This window comes from Vitis riparia, chromosome 1, assembly GCF_004353265.1.
Source record: "Vitis riparia cultivar Riparia Gloire de Montpellier isolate 1030 chromosome 1, EGFV_Vit.rip_1.0, whole genome shotgun sequence".
NCBI lineage: Eukaryota > Viridiplantae > Streptophyta > Magnoliopsida > Vitales > Vitaceae > Vitis > Vitis riparia.
The window spans coordinates 7,078,705-7,095,809 of NC_048431.1; the positions used below are offsets into that span (position 1 = coordinate 7,078,705).

At 31.2% G+C, this 17,105-nt stretch overlaps 1 protein-coding gene and 1 pseudogene across 1 annotated transcript; both read right to left on the bottom strand.

Annotated features, from left to right (window-relative positions):
- Positions 1 to 7,114: 7,114 nt before the first annotated feature.
- LOC117915093 lies at positions 7,115 to 9,115 on the bottom strand (annotated as a pseudogene).
- Positions 9,116 to 14,327: 5,212 nt separating this feature from the next.
- Positions 14,328 to 16,359, bottom strand: LOC117912738 (cytochrome P450 71B34-like). Its single transcript, XM_034827430.1, has 2 exons — positions 15,413 to 16,359; positions 14,328 to 14,991 (listed from the first exon to the last, which is right to left on the bottom strand). The coding sequence occupies exons 1-2, from the start codon at positions 16,316 to 16,318 to the stop codon at positions 14,380 to 14,382; spliced, it is 1,518 nt and encodes a 505-aa protein (XP_034683321.1). The 5' UTR covers positions 16,319 to 16,359; the 3' UTR covers positions 14,328 to 14,379.
- Between the last annotated feature and the right edge of the window lie 746 nt (positions 16,360 to 17,105).

Below are 17,105 nucleotides of genomic sequence, written 5' to 3' on the forward strand. Positions count from 1 at the left end.
CTCAAATCCCCTCGGCAGCAAATGGGGGGCGCACTGTAGCGGTACTGTAGCTCGTTGACTGCACTGTAGCGTGTTTGACTTCATTGACCTGCTTTGACCATGCGATATATCGAGAGAAAAAAATCGTCGATTTATCGCCAAAATCGTCGATATATCGCGAGAAATAGGCGATTTCTCGCGATTTATTCCGAAATATCGCCTGATCGATATTTCTCCATGAAATATCGTGTCGATATCCTTCGATACACGATATTTCGGCGATATATCGCCAAAATATCGCGACATTTTCTTATTTGGATATACCTTGTATTAACCCAAAGTTTCATTGGAACATTCTCTTAAATATATAGATAATTTTTGTCCATCTCGAAATCCATTGAATCCAAAGTAAATTATAAATTATTTTTATATATTTAATAACATAATATAATTTTTTTTATTAATTTATAAAACTTAAATATTTTAATCATGAATATTAATAAATATTAGAGAATTTTTAATTTTTTATATAAAAAATATTGAAATGTGATATAATTTCTATTTCAAACATTAAAAATAATATATGTTTTTTATATATATATATCATTCAATATATTTCAGGATATCAATATGATATCCTTATATATACATATTTTATCCTTATCTATTCAATTTTGTCAACCAAATATAACCTAAATTAATGAGAAGTAATTTATTGAAAATCTATAACAAGCCCAACTTAACATCCATGAAGATCTACAAGACTTCTTGGGTGAAACTTATAAATCCAGAGTTGAGATGTCAATTCCGATGGCTAGAGCATTGTTCAATTTTATATGACCAAATGATAAAGAAATTAAGGCAAAAAATGCAAATGATAAAACAAGGTTTAGAACTAATGATCATATTTCAAGTGTGATTAGGCAAGACGATTTCCAAAGTGGCAATCACAAAGACAAATCAAGTCAAAGAGAAATCATGAAGAAGAAAACCATCTCAAAGAGAAGAGTTTTTCAAGACCAAAGCTTCATAAGATCTCTTTGTAAGATTGTTGGTGCAATAGGACTTTCATGCATTTCATTCTTTATTTATGCACCAAAATCATCCAAGAGTAATATTGTTTTAAATATCTTAAGAATTAGATGATTTCATGTTTTCAACTAAAACCTTGTGTTAAATGATTTTCAAACTTGTGTTAAAAGGTTTTAAGTTGAAAAAGGTTGGGTGTTGAGCAAAAAAAATGGCTCAACCGGTTCAACTGATCGATCGGTTGAGGAAAGCCAAAAAGTTTCTCTCTCTCCCAATGGTCTTCTCTTCCCGATCAAGGTTGAACCTCAACCGGTTGAGATCCGGTCGAGGTCCGATTGAGGCCCAACGGTCACTTGCCAAGCATTAAATGATAACGGCTAGTCAACCGGTCGACCCCTAGCTCGACCGGTCGAACCCCCACGGCTAGTTTGACTTTTTTCTTCTATAAAAAGGCTTCAATCTTCATTGTTTCATAAGCTTAAACTTCCCAAATATTTCTTGATTATATTTGAGCCTTGGAAGAGTATTTTTTAGTGCACCATTGTTTCAAAACTTGCATATCTTTAGTGCATCATTCAATCCTAGTTTTTCTTGTATCATTTGAGCTTAAAGTTCTTGTGCTAGGATTTTTTAGAGATCATTCATTTGTAAATATTTGAGAGGAAGTTTCTCAAGTGTGAGGTATCACTTGAGGGGTTGTTCAAGAGTGGGATATCTCTTGAGAAATGTAAAGGGTGCTTGGAGCCAAAAGTCCAAGAGGGTGAATTGGAACCATAATCCAATTGTATTGCTTGAAGGCTTGGTTTGAAAGCCTTGGATTAGTGGAACCTCAAGCTCGGGATTGAAGCTAGAGGAGAGTGGATGTAGGCCGGGTTGCGCCAAACCACTATAAACTCTTATGTTTGCATTCTCTCTTCCCTACTCTTTAATTTATATGCAATTGTCTATATATTGATTATTATATACTTGCATATAATTGTCTCTTGCATTCACTTGTTTAAATTTGCGAAAAGAGACCATCACCCTATTCGCCCCCCCTCTAGGGTGATTACCATAGGTTAGATTAGCCTAATATTTCTAACATAAACTATAATTTTTATAATCATAATTAATGACTATGGTTTAACATTAAACTTAAAACCAAAGTCAGTGATTATAGTTTTAACATCAATTTTTTAAAAAAATAATAAAATATATGTTAATGAAGGACTAGTTTGATGAATATTTTTAAAAGTAATCTAAATTTGGAATTTCTTTTTCTTGAAAAAAATTAATTTTGTGGCAAATTCTAAATTTTAAAGAGTAAAAAATTTTAAATTAGTTTAAAAAATTATTTTAAAAAACTTGTAACAGATCCAAAACTGCCTTGACACTAACGTTATACAAATGTAGGCATTAAGCCCACAAATTAATAAAATTTGATATTTTTATTTTTAGGGTTATGTTTGGTTCCCGAAAAATACTAAGAAAAGAAAAAAAATGCAAAGGAAAATGATTTTTTCATATTTGGTTGTCCTATAAAAAAATATAAAAGAAAATCAAATATAATTTAAACTAATTAAAAACTTATGTATTTTTAAATTATTTAATTTTTATATTGATGAGTTAAAATAAATAAAATGAGTTTGAAGTAACAAAAAAAATAATTTATCAACTTTTAATCTTTTTTTTTTTTCCTCTACTTTTCTTTTATATTTTTTTTCTTTGCATTTTCTTTCAAATTTTTATGGAAACCAAACATAGCCCCGAGTAGGATCAAAATCCGTAACATAAAAGACATTTTCTCATGTGGGTCAGGCTTGGGCCTAAAGACGAGCCGAAATAGCATTTTGTAAAATCCACGAGGTAAAACATACGATTAAAAATCAATCAAAACGGGCCAAGGGCCCCATAACAGAGCCCATTAGATACGTGGCACAACATCAATGCGTTGTGTAAACCTATGGATGACAGGGTCACAGAGTTGCCCCTTGTGGAGCATCTAACCCTGGGTGTCGTATATTCCATTTTGAAAATATAAAAAAAGTTGACTCAACCACGGTTTGCCTGCATTTAACCATGGTCCTCAACGTGTCCGATCTCTTTGAAAGAACTAGGATTAGGGTTAGGGTTCGATCCGATTGCGACCAATGGAGATGGAATGTGTGACTGAGTTTCCTCATACTCACATGGATCGGCGTCCTCGGAAGAGGCCTAGGTTTGCTTGGGATGCACCTCAACTTCACCCTAAGGTAAAACTCGAAACCTCTTTGGCTGCTTTTGGTTGCCCAGAATTGGAGTTCCCATATTTGGATTCGGATTTTGTGCAACCAAACGCAGCTTTGTATTATGATTGTCCTTTTTTTAAAATTAGAAATGTTCCAAATACATTTTTTAATTTAGAAAACAATTTATCCAGTATATATATACACATTCATAGAATCTTTATGAAATTTAAAAAATATTTAATAAATCAACTTAATAACTTAAGAAATTAAAATAATGTAATGATTAAATTTAGGTTATTAAGTATATTTAGTATTATAATTTTAAATTAAAATTAATTTTGACAAGAAACTTAATGACTTAATATAACTTAATAATTTAAACATAAAATTACTTTAAATCATTATTAAGTATTATGTTTTATGAAATTCTAATTTACTTATTTTTCTTGGCATATAAGTGTAAACATAATTTTCTTGATTTCAAAAGAAAACCCGACGTAGCCTTCATGTTGGTAGTGGGAGAAAAGACAACATAAGAATTTTTGGACGGTTTGACGATATTTTGTTATATTTGTTTTTAAAAATTATGTTTAAGTTAAAGAATGAAAAGTAAACTTTTAATGTTTTCTAAAAGCAAAAATGTTTTACAATTAATTTTGAAGTGCATTCTATATACATATATATATATATATATAAAAGGGAAAAAAACAGATTTGAATAAATTGTTCTTAAAAACAAATTTTTATTTTGATTTTAAAAATGTTGTAAATCAATTTATATGACTTAAACTATATTTAATTTAAGTCTTATTAAAAATAAATTTAATTTGTTATTATAAATAAATTTAAAAATATATAGTTTTTAGTAAAATATGAATATGAATATTATAGTGAAATCATAAATTGTTTTATATTATATATATATATATATATATATATATATAAATGATATTACCGCTATAACAAATATGATGTTTTAAAAATATATAGCTTTTAGTAAAATATGAATACTAATATCATAATGAAATCATAAATTGTATTTTTTTTTTCATAAAAAATGATATTATATATTTTTGTAGTTAATAATAAAGATATGGATATTAATATCTTTACATAATACAATTATTTTTTAAAAAAGTTTAATTTCTTTTAATTTGAAAAAAAAAATCATAACATAGATAAATTTAGTAACATATTTTGAAAAATTAAATTTTAAATTCTCAAATTATTTTTAAAAAATTAGAAGATTTATTATTAAGTCTCACTTGATTTGGTTTCACTTAATTCAAAATTGAGTTGTCAAGTAAGAAAATTAAAATAAACAATAAAATTATGATGTATTATATATCATATTTGGTCTATTATTTTTTATAGTGATTAAATATATTTTTAAGTTTCAAATCATTTCAAAGAATTATTAAATGTCATAATAAATTTAATATATTAAGTCTTGTTTGATCTGAAATTTATTTGTCAATAATAAAATTTATAAAAATATAATTATGTGTAAAGAAACAATAATAAAATTATTCTAGACCAATTTTTGTAAATGGATTTTTATTATAAAGTGTATTATATTTTTAGTTGTAAATCATTTTTCTCAATTCATAAACTTGTTAATAAATTTGATGCATTTAAGTCTACTTGTTTAATAAAAAATTTATTAAAGTATAGTTTAAAAGTGCAAAATAGAGTCATTTTAAATCCATTTTTATCCAAAAATTTATAGTATTAATTGGTTGATTATTTGAGTTTTAAATTATTTTAAAAAAATTACTAAATTCTTTAATAAATCTAACGCATTAAATTTTACTTGATTTTGAGTTTATTTACCTAATGAAAAAATTCACAACATATACTTATATGTAAGGAAGAAACTAACAGAGTCATTTACAATGTATTTTGATCTATCGATTTCTAATGGTACTTGAATTAATTTTAAGTTTCATAACTTTCTAGTACTAACTAGATTAGTTCTTGAGTTTCAAATTATCTTCAAGTTTCAAATTATTAGTTCTAGCTTAGTTTTTGAGTTTCAAATTATTTTTAAATAAAATTATTTCTAAAAATGATTAAATTGTATGCATCAAATATCATTTTATTTGAGGTCTCATTGTCTAATAATTTTTTTTTTAAAGAAGTTGAAAGAAATTTGAAAAAATAATTATAATTAAAAAAGATATCATATTTGAAGATTTTATATATATAGTGATCGGTGAAGAGAAAATAAAATGAGAAAGAGAGATGGTGTTATTTTTTTAATTATTTTTTTCAGTTCTCCAAATTTTCCATTTATTTTTTTAAAAAACCATTAAAATAATTTTTATTTATTTTCTACAAACAATTCTTCATTCCACTTTAATTTTTTAAAATCATTTACAAATAACAACCAACGAGTTCTTACCTTTAAAAATAAAATATTTTTAAATCATAACGAAAACACATTAAATTATAAGAGTGATAAACAACAATATTGATAAGAATCGCAATTCTTTATTATTATTATTTTTTTCTTTTTTGGCATCAATTTCACAAAGACATCTCGTCCCGATTTCCCCATGTTAACTAAGAAACAAAAAATGACTTCACCTATGAGTAAAGTCCTCCTCAAGAGATGACCTTCAAAACCAACCTTTCCCACTTGATGTTGAAAAGAAATCTTCAACAACTTTTGATAAGTTGTGACACAAATTAAGCTATAATAGTTGTAGAAGGTTGTCCTGATACAGAATTTGGCATTATGTACAAAAGGATCTAAATGAATGACAAAGAAAGATTGAACATAATTGAAAAAAAGAGGAAGAATGCCCGTAAAAAACTATTAAGTACCAAAGGGAAATGGGGTCCTCCTCATTGATCGTATCACTCTCCGCATCTACCAAACTGCAAAAATCTCTGTATATAGAAAGTGATGGAGTAAGGCCGAGTTATTCATGAAGAATTTTAACTTCTTCACTAACATCTTGATAAAAATAGTAATTATATTTGTATCATCTACATGGTGGTTAATATTTATTTTAATATCTCGCTTTATCATAAATTGCTGAGGTTCACTTTCTTTTTATTTTACACCCCTTATTATTTTATTTTTAAATAAAAAAAGACATGAGAAACTACACCTTTGTAATTAGAAATGAAAATGAAAATTAAAAATTATTTTTATATATTTTTTCAAACTAATTTTATTTATTTTTTCATCTTTATAAAGATTAAAAATATATAAAAATTTTAAGTAATTTTATCATATTAATTTTTTTGTATTTTTTTTTTTAGAGTAAATCAAATATGAAAGGTAAATGATTTTTTTTCTTAACACTATCTTAAACTAAGCGTTGCTATGCATGGTAAGTTATTAAAATGATGATAATGCCTTATAAGAAGAAAGGCAACAAAATTTTTCCCTTTTTCTTTTTCTAATTTTCCTCGATTTTTATTCTCATTTCTTTGGCGCAAGCTGTTTACAATCCAAACGAAATTGAACCTTCCATGGAAAAAGAAAAAAAATAAAACAAAATAAGAAGCACAATCAAATTTCAAATTATTTTTTTCCATGAAATAAATTTCCTTTTTTAAAAAAAAAAAACATTTTTCATGGAAGAAACGATAAAAATGTTGGGAAAAAAATATTCAAAAGTAATTTATTTTTAATTTCAAAAACCTAATTTATTTTACCTTTTCTTCCCTTTTTTTCTTCCCTTGGATTTTTCTTTAAAACATTTACGAGAACAAAGCATAATCAACCAAACATAGCCTACACGTTTCCTATGTCATTTTCCCAGGAAAAAGGACAGGTGTTTAATCTCCATACTCCACTTATTTTCATTAATTTATCAGCAACTTAAAGTTTTCGTGGGACAAATACAAAGAATATCAAGAACGATTCCTCTTATCACCGGTATTTTAACAGTGATGGAGAATTGGCACAAGGTTCAGAGCGAACTTCTTACGGACAGTAAGACCTGCTGCTTCTTCCATGTTAATATCTGCCTCCCTCATCCCATTCGGCAAGTTCCAATTGAAACGATATAAAAGATTAGCAAGTGCAAGCTCCACTGTTGCAATCGTCATATACATACCCGGGCAAATTCTTCTACCCGCTCCGAAAGGCAGTAGCTCAAAATGTTGTCCTCTAAAATCTACAGAGTTGTCCATAAACCTCTCGGGCAAAAACTCCTCTGGGTTCTTCCAGAGGTTGGGGTCTCGCCCAATAGCCCAAACGTTTACTTGGACTTGGGTTTTCGGGTAAATGTGGTATCCGTTTATCTCAAAATGGGACATGGTTTCTCTTGGAAGTAGAAGTGGGACGGGAGGATGTAGTCTCATAGTTTCTTTGACCACCATCTTGAGGTAGTGAAGCTGATCGACATCACCCTCCGTGACTTTTCCTTTATTTCCAATGGAGTTTCTAACTTCAACCTGGGCTTTTTCCATTATTCTTGGGTTCCTAGCAAGCTCGGTCATTGCCCAAGTTAGGGTGATTGCACCAGTGTCCACTCCAGCCAAGAATAAATCCTGAGGCACATGTTAAAAGTAGGCAAAAGAACACTTTAGTTCCAATAAGTATACCAAGCTAAGCATTATGCCATTCTTGGTTCAAAGAAACCAAGACGCAAAGTCAAATTAAATGATAATCGATTGGCCCTTTTGTAGATAGCTCCAAGGCACTCTACGTAACTGCTCCTGCCTCCCGTCTCTCTCTTCCACATTTCCATTTACATCATTAATAGAACTTATCAAGTATTTTATGACACGAGATCCGACCATAACTACATTAAACTTAACGATGTAAATTAAGTGTGTTGAGTTATCTAAGTGTGAGCTTAGGAAATGTGATATTAAGCTTCCCAAATGGGAACCTGATCTATCATTCATCCTTTAAATAGCTAAGAGTTGAAACAACAACAATACATATTCAAGATACTTAACAAACTCAAAAAAGAAACGAAAAAAAATGAGACGGATCAAAGGAGTAGGTTGGTGGCTTACCATGAGGATTGCTTTTGCACTATCTTTAGTAAACTGTACAGCACCGGATTCAGACCGTTCCCTCTCTATTTTCAGCAGCACGTCGATAATGTCTTCATGCTCCTCTTTCACCCTTCCTGGGTTGAGATGGTCCTCAATCACCCGTTGGTAGAAACCGTCCATTTCATGGAAACTCCTCTCAAGCCTTCCATGAAGACCAGTGAGTCTATCCACAATCCGACCCACGTACGGAAAGAAATCGGCTGCAGTGAACCCGCCCAACAAAGCCATGGCTTCACGAACCACTTCTTGAATTCTTCCGTCACCAAACTCACTCACTTGAAAACTCTGTCCGAATGCAATCCTGCAAATTATATTTGCAGTGAGAGACATTAACCTCTCGGTAAGATCAATAGGACTTCCAGAAGAAGATGATTGCGCAATTGAATCAATCAGCAAAGCGACCTCCTCTTCTCTGATGAACTGAAACGACTGCACCCTTTTTGTGCTAAACACCTCAAGAACACAGATCTTGCGTACCTCCCTCCAGTAGTCGCCGTATGGCGCAAAAGATATGTCTCGGTGATTGTATGAGAATTTTCCAAGTCCAACTAAGGGAGGTCGACTGCAACAATCAATATCATGAGTTTTCAAGAATTCCCTTGCAGCTTCCGCAGAGGAGACTACGACGGTAGGGACACCGAGCTGAAGGAGCATGATGGGGCCATATTTCTTAGATAGTTGCCACAAGAGTAGTGAGGCAACGCACCAAGTTGATGCAAATTACCTATAATGGGAAGCTTAGTAGGGCCAGGCGGCAGCGGCTTCTTTTGCCCCTTCAACTCTATTCTCCGTTTTATGAGATACATAAGAGGGAGAAGCAGCAGAAGCAGATGAAGCCACATCGATGGGGAATAGAGCGCCATAGGAACTTGCTAGCTCTATTAATCTTAGGTGGGTTGTAGATACACTACCAAAAGATGCTTTTATAGTTGCATTCTGATTACCTGGAGCTAAAATTGACAAAAAATTGTGACCATAAAATTTAGATAGGGATAAAATAGAGCAAAGCTTACTCATAGACCATAGAGGGTGCCGACAAATCCTATGGCTGTAGCCACTCATAAAGCTGCCAGTAGAAGAAGCTAAAAATTATTAATAGGCTATACAGGGTTGCAGTTTTCTCTTGGCTGCTACCATAAGGCTCATATGGATGTACTTTTCTTGGCCCCTACTATAGCTAATTTATGTGGACATAATTTATTCACTACTATAGATCTTTATTTTTATTTTTTATTTTTTTTCAATGCCTTTTCCTATTTATCAATTAAAATATTTTCAAGAGGAAAACCAATATCCGAACACATTTACACACACACAATTGCCAATACTTTCAACGTTAATTGAGAATAGAAAATGCAAAAGACTTTGATGAGCTGTTTTGCTGAACCACTGGCAAAAAGTAGTAAGCGAGCACTTGTGAGCATCAATTGCAAGGTAGGCACTTGTCATTTCTCACATCCTGAGATGCGCTCACAAATGGTTTTTGGTGTGTGCAGGATGAGCCATCACTCTAATGCTAGAAGGCATTCTTGAGGTTTCTCACCACCATGTCCTTTCCTCTTTCAGTTCGGTGTCCCGCTGATCTGATCTTCAGACAACACCAAGGTTCAGTCTGCGAAGTAAGGGACTCATCAATGTTTCCTTCAAACAAGACAAAAAGAAATGGAAATGGATCATTCTGCCTTTTCATTTGTGTTTCTACGTATGACTCGTGGTGATCACCTGATGGAATTTGATCATTCAGCGAATCTCATCGAAAACGGTTTCACAGTTCAGGGGATTATTGGTAACTTTGGAATTCAAGTCTATTATTTTAAGCCCTTCCAGTATTTATAGTCAAAGCAAAAGATGAAAGGAACAACATGATATCTTCAGCTTCAGCTTTTACTTTTGCTCTTGACAAGGCTGAAACTGATCCTGGAATCAAAACTCATATACACAAGTAGATATTTAACAGGAAAGGATCCAAATCCCTTCAATTGATTAATGTATAAATGAATCGTATTCATTGTTTGAAGTGACAACAAAATTCTGGAAGAAGAGAAAGTTTGACACTGGAGATCAACAAAATGACAAGACCATAAATAAATTTAACACCAAGTGCTACTGCTCCAAGATATCTATGATGCATCTCTGAAAAATTCAGATGATGATCAAGAAGGCAGGCTCCAAGAAAATTAAAATAAATGAATAAATGGTGATGATAATAAATAAATAAATAGAAAATCATCCATAAAATGTTATTGGCAAATATTTCACAAAGTGAAAAATTCTATGCAATTTGAACACATACTTGGTGATCATGTCCAAGGAAGCAATGAGAAACTATATGTAAACTACTATACAAAAATAGAAACAGAACCTACTAAGTAGAAACAAGTGTTTTCCGCTAGGAAACACAGGCCAAAAGAAAAAAAGGGAAAGGATTCAAAAATCAATTACGAAATAAGTGATGTAGAGGCAAAAGGGACCTAATGGGCCTCATATGCATATGCTTGGAAACAAAAAATTTATCTTTCTACATAGTCTAACGATAAACAACATATTCACCCACCTCTCAAAGGAGGTGGGGCAGTTGTATATTGTCTCCACATACGCCAAAACCTGTTTCTTGATCACTAGAATAAATAGGAGGCAATTAATCAAGGCAGGTAATGCAAATCCAGACAATAGAGTAAGACTGGAAGATAGAGCATACATGTAATTGAGAAAAGTGTTGTAGTTCTTGTCCACCTGAATGCCAGCTATTCAAGTGCGGTAGATTTTGGCCTTCATCTCTAAATTATAAACAGAAATGAGATGGTGTTTGCTCTTCTTCTCCTACAATGGACCTAGTTGTTTAAGAGACATGGAGATAGCTAGATTAGGTATATACAGCTGTGTTTGGTTTTGTCTAAATGGAAGTAAGATAAGTCAATGAGAATTTCTAGAAAACGATTGTTTTTCTTGGTGTTTTGAATACATTTCCTATATCATATAAGCTGAGTAAAAATCTAGAAGAAGAAAGCCAACAAAATTATGTTGTACAAGTTGATGCTCCATTTGGATATTGCTTTAACGATAAGTTTTGTTCTAATTCTTTCCTAATGAGATGGGTAGGACTCCAGTTTGAACATTGGACCCGTCTCTACCAACCCAACATCAAGTCCATGGGCAACTCGGGTCTCTATGGGTTCTTATAGGTTTTCGCATCATATCAAGAAAGTAATTATTTTAAAATTTATATCATATAAATCATATTATAAAAAAAAATGTTAAAACTCTGATAATTATTTTTAAAAACTGTTTTAGAAAACAGTTTTTAACAACTGTTCTTTGATGTTTTATAAAGTAAAAACTTGTTTAAATATCTAAAATATTTTAAACCTATTTTTAATATTTTTAAATATATTTTAAAAATAATTTTTATATTTAGTGTTTTATTTTTAATCATTCTACATATTTATATAATTATTTTTTAAAATTTTCCTCAAAAAATTAAAAATAATTAAAAAATGTTATTTAAAAACACAATAAAAAATAAAATAAAATAAAAAACAATTTTTTAATTATCAAATGTGTTCTCAAGAACACAAAACTATTTTTGACAACATATACCCAAAAAACCCTAAATAACTCAAAATCATAAAATATATGTGTTAGTTTCTAATTTAACATAAATAATAATCCATAAATTCAAATTTCAAAGACCAAAGTTAATTTAACAATTAAACAAAAGTAATAAATCCATTAATCTAAAATAATTAATAAAAAGCAATAAGTCACATCCTATGATAACTAAAAAGTGATAAATATAATTTAATTTTAAATAATAATAATAAATAAATAAATAAACAATAATCACCTTTAACATATGACGAGTATCTTTTATACTTCCTCACGTTAACTAGTTTTACTCTAAAAAGAGTTTTTGATGAAACTTAAATTAAATTATATTTAAATTGTTAAATTAAAATTTATTATTTTATTTTTACTTTGAATATTAAGATTGTTTTATAAAATTATTTTAAAATTTATTCTAAATCATTAAATTGACATATTTATCCTCATAAATTATAATTAGGGTAAAGCAAGTTAAATAATAATAAAGAATGTGGAGTAACGAAAAAAATCATAAAGATAATTAAGATAAATCATAATAAAAAAAAGTAAAATAAAGATGTAAACTTAATAATAATTAATTATTTTATTTATTATTTAAAATTATTTTTTATTTTAAGTTATTTTATCAACTATATTTAATTTATTTAATTACTTGTAAGTTGTAACTCGCAACATAGATACCCAACCACTAAATGGGATTTTTGATAAAAGTATGGCAATTTTAAAAAATAATTCCTAATTACCGTAGTAGAAAAAATAATTCCAAATTTACCGTAATTTTTTCCAAATAGAAAAGAGAAAATAAATTATAAGTGAAAAATCATCTCTCCAAAAACAATTTATGAACTTTTAAAAAAATTATAAAAAAATTGTCTTTTTAAAACACGATTTCTAAAATTTCTTTTTTATATGAAAAATCGTTTTTTAAAGAGGCGATCTTAAAAAATAAATAAATCGTCTCTTGAGAAATGGTCTTTTAAAACAGTAAGATATCATCTTTTAAAAAGACGATTTCTAAAAATAAAAATAAAAAAAATTAAAACAAATGAGAAATCATCTCTTAAAGAGACGATTTCCAAAAAAAAAAAAAAAAAAAAAAAAAAATATATATATATATATATATATATATATAAAATTCTCAAAAAAAAAAAAAAAAAAACAAGAAATTCGACTATTTCTACGCAGACCAAAAAAAAAAAACAAGATATCGTCTCTTCGAGAGACTATTTCTACGCAAAAGTGAAAAAAAAAACCCAAGTGCAGCACAAAAGTGAGAAGAGAGTATTTTGGCCTTTCCAAGCTTGAAAAAGAGCACCCAAATAGGCTTTTCATCTACATTGGTAATACGTTGAATGCAAGTGTTAGGAATGGGTTTTCGGGGATTTTGGTTGATTTGTTTTGTAAGGGTAGTTTGATACCGGAGCTTCAGGATCCAGGGACTTGGGAGAAGTTGAGGAAGAGGTTGAGGAAGGATGGGAGGATTATGGTTAATGTTGGAGGAGTTGTGTTGAGGCAAAGGATTCAAGGAGAGATGGGAAGGCGGTAATAGAGGAATCATTGAAGGCAATGCATAAGGTCTTTGGTGATCAGTCTTTGTTTTGAATCTTGGAAACAGGAAGGAGGATAGCTCCATTGCTCTCACCGGCAAATTGTCGGATCTTGATGAATGGAAGAAAGCTCTTCCCTGATCTTTAAGGTTTTATGTGGATGTGGACGCCCGTCAGTTCCTAGTGTGACTGTTTCCATTAACCACTCTCTGAGAAGAAGCATTCAGGAGCAGTCTACTGATGCAATTCATATATTTGTGTTTATTCCTGTTAGAAGCAATGTTTTTTTTTTTTCCCTGGATTGTGCAAAGCTTATTTATGAGGTTTGAACTTTTCTCCCACGTAAAATCATCCTCTCTTTTGTCTCTTTGTTCTCGATTGGTTCATTAGGGCATCTAAGTGAGTCACATGATTGTAAAATGGATTTATAATATATTTTTAAATTAAATTATATTAATTTTTTTATAACATATAAATAATTAATTGTATTATAATATATATTAAATTTTATTTTTTTATTTTTTAAATTATCTCTTGAAAAGATAATCTTCAATTGCTTAATTTTTTTTTTTTTTTAAATCGTGCTTTTTTAAAATATATATATATATCTCTTTTACTACAAATATCATAGATTTAAAATTATCTTTTTCATTATGATAATTTAAGAATTATTTTTTAAAATTACGATACTCTTATCAAAAATCCCTCTGCCATTCTAAGTTGACCGGTCGGTTTAAGTCATGGCTCCTATTTTCTTGCCTTCTCCTATTGCAGCATTGCACCACATGACATCTCCTTTTCTTTCTACCGGGTCCTTTTCCTATCTGCAACGATTTTCATCAATTTCAATTTGGCCACAGATAGTGCAAATATTTTAATATTTTTATTCTTTTTATATGGGAGAGAAAAGGGGAGAAATAAATTAAATAAGTATGTAAAAATAAATAAATTTAAACTTCTTTTTATTTTTCTACTTTTCTTTTCTTGTTAACAGTGATGGAGAATTGGCACAAGGTTAAGAGCAAACTTCTTACGGACAGTAAGACCTGCTGCTTCTTCCATGTTTATATCTGCCTGTCTCATCCCGTTCGGCAAGTTCCAATTGAAACGATATAAAAGATTAGCAAGTGCGAGCTCCACTGTTGCAATCGCCATATACATACCCGGGCAAATTCTTCTTCCCGCTCCGAAAGGCAGTAGCTCAAAATGTTGTCCTCTAAAATCTACAGAGTTGTCCATAAACCTCTCGGGCAAAAACTCCTCTGGGTTCTTCCAGAGGTTGGGGTCTCGCCCAATTGCCCAAACGTTTACGTGGACTTGGGTTTTCGGGTAAATGTGGTACCCGTTTATCTCAAAATGTGACATGGTTTCTCTTGGAAGTAGAAGTGGGGCGGGAGGATGCAGTCTCAAAGTTTCTTTGACCACCATCTTGAGGTAGTGAAGCTGATCAACATCACTCTCCGTGACTTTTCCTTTATTTCCAATGGAGCTTCTAACTTCAGCCTGGGCTTTTTTCATTATTCTTGGGTTCCTAGCAAGCTCGGTCATTGCCCAAGCTACGGTGATTGCACCAGTGTCCACTCCAGCCAAGAATAAATCCTGAGGCACATGTTAAAAGTAAGCAAAAGAACGCTTTAGTTCCAAGTATACCAAGCTAAGCATTATGCCATTCTTGGCTCAAAGAACCCAAGACGCAAAGTCAAATTAAATGATAATCGATTGGCCCTTTTGTAGATAGCTCCAAGGCACTCTACGTAATTTTGCGCCTTCCTCCCCACCCCCCGTCCCTTTCTCTCTCTCTTCCAATGCCTTCATAATCAAACCAAGTCTTTAAATAGAAAAAATATTGGTTCATAATTTACTGGTCAAACCAGTAGTTAAACCATGTAACGGGTAACATTATAAATATATTATTACATATTATTAAAATTAAAAATAATATTTAAAAATTATATATATAATATTTAAATGTGAATATATTAAAAATGAGACGGGAAAAAGGAGTAGGTTGGTGACTTACCATAAGGACTGCTTTCGCGTTATCTTTAGTGAACTGTAGGGCACTGGATTCAGATTGTTCCCTCTCTATTCTCAGCAGCACGTCGATGATGTCTTCATGCTCCTCTTTCACCCTTCCTGGGTTGAGATGATCTTCGATCACCTGTTGGTAGAAGCCGTCCATTTCATGGAAACTCCTCTCAAGCCTTCCATGAAGACCAGTGAGTCTATCCACAATCCGACCCACGTACGGAAAGAAATCGGCTGCAGTGAGCCCGCCCAACAAAGCCATGGCTTCATGAACCACTTCTTGAAATCTTCCGTCACCAAACTCACTCGCTTGAAAACTCTGTCCGAATGCAATCCTACAAATTATATTTGCTGTGAGAGACATTAGCCTCTCGGTAAGATCAATAGGACTTCCAGAAGAAGACGATTGCACAATTGAATCAATCAGCAAAGCGACCTCCTCTTCTCTGATGAACTGAAACGACTGCACCCTTTTTGTGCTAAACACCTCGAGAACACAGATCTTGCGTACCTCCCTCCAGTAGTCGCCGTATGGCGCAAAAGATATGTCTCGGTGATTGTATGAGAATTTTCCAAGTCCAACTAAGGGAGGTCGACTGCAACAATCAATATCATGAGTTTTCAAGAATTCCCTTGCAGCTTCCGCAGAGGAGACTACGACGGTAGGGACACCGAGCTGAAGGAGCATGATGGAGCCATATTTCTTAGATAGTTGCCATAAAGAGTAGTGAGGCAACGCACCAAGTTGGTGCAAATTACCTATAATGGGAAGCTTAGTAGGGCCAGGAGGCAGCGGCTTCTTTTGCCCCTTCAACTCTATTTTCCGTTTTATGAGAAACATAAGAGGGAGAAGTAGCAGAAGCAGATGAAGCCAGATTGATGGGGAATAGAGCGCCATTGGAGCTTGCTCGCTCTATGAATCTTGGGTGGGATGTACTTAGGATACACATATATCATCCGCTTCAACCCCAATTCCAACTTCTACCACTATTTTGTCCTAGCAGGCGTTCCAATTATCTTTTCCCCTTTTTTATTCTATAGCATTACATGTCGCGCGTTTCGCAACGATAAGCACAGATTTGTCTTTTCTTTCTTTCTTTCTTTACCCACAAATTTTGTGAAGTGATACAAAACAGGAAAAAAATATATTTTCTTTATAAAAGAATATTTTTTCAAACTCCACTAAAACTTTTAATGTCTATAAATGTCCCCATTCCAAGGCGTAACATGCGCATACATTCTCATGTATACGAGGGCACATACATACATTTCCATGTGCATGGCTTTCATTTTTTATTTTTTTTAAAACAAATATTTTAATAAGAAGTTTCCAATTTTAAAAAATCTTTCCCAATTGTTTTCAAACCCTATTTTGTTTTTTTCCCTTTTTTCTCACTTGATATACCTTGTATTAACCCGAAAGTTTCATTGGAACATCCTCTCAAATAAATAGATAATTTTGTTCATCTCGGATCCATTGAATCCAAAGTAAATTATAAATTATTTTTATATATTTAATAACATAATATAAATTTTTTTATTAATTTATAAAACTTAAATATTTTAACCATGAATATTATTAAATATTAGAAACTTTTTAATTTTTTAAATAAAAATATTAAAATGTGGTATAATTTTTATTTCAAACATTAAAAATAATATATATATAACATTCGATATATTTC

Coding starts and splice junctions, on each gene's coding strand:
- LOC117912738 (XM_034827430.1), bottom strand. CDS start 16,318: ATGGCGCTCTATTCCCCATCAATCTGGCTTCATCTGCTTCTGCTACTT. Junction 14,992..15,412: donor ACGCGAAAGCAGTCCTTATG/GTAAGTCACCAA, acceptor CATGTGCCTCAG/GATTTATTCTTGGCTGGAGT.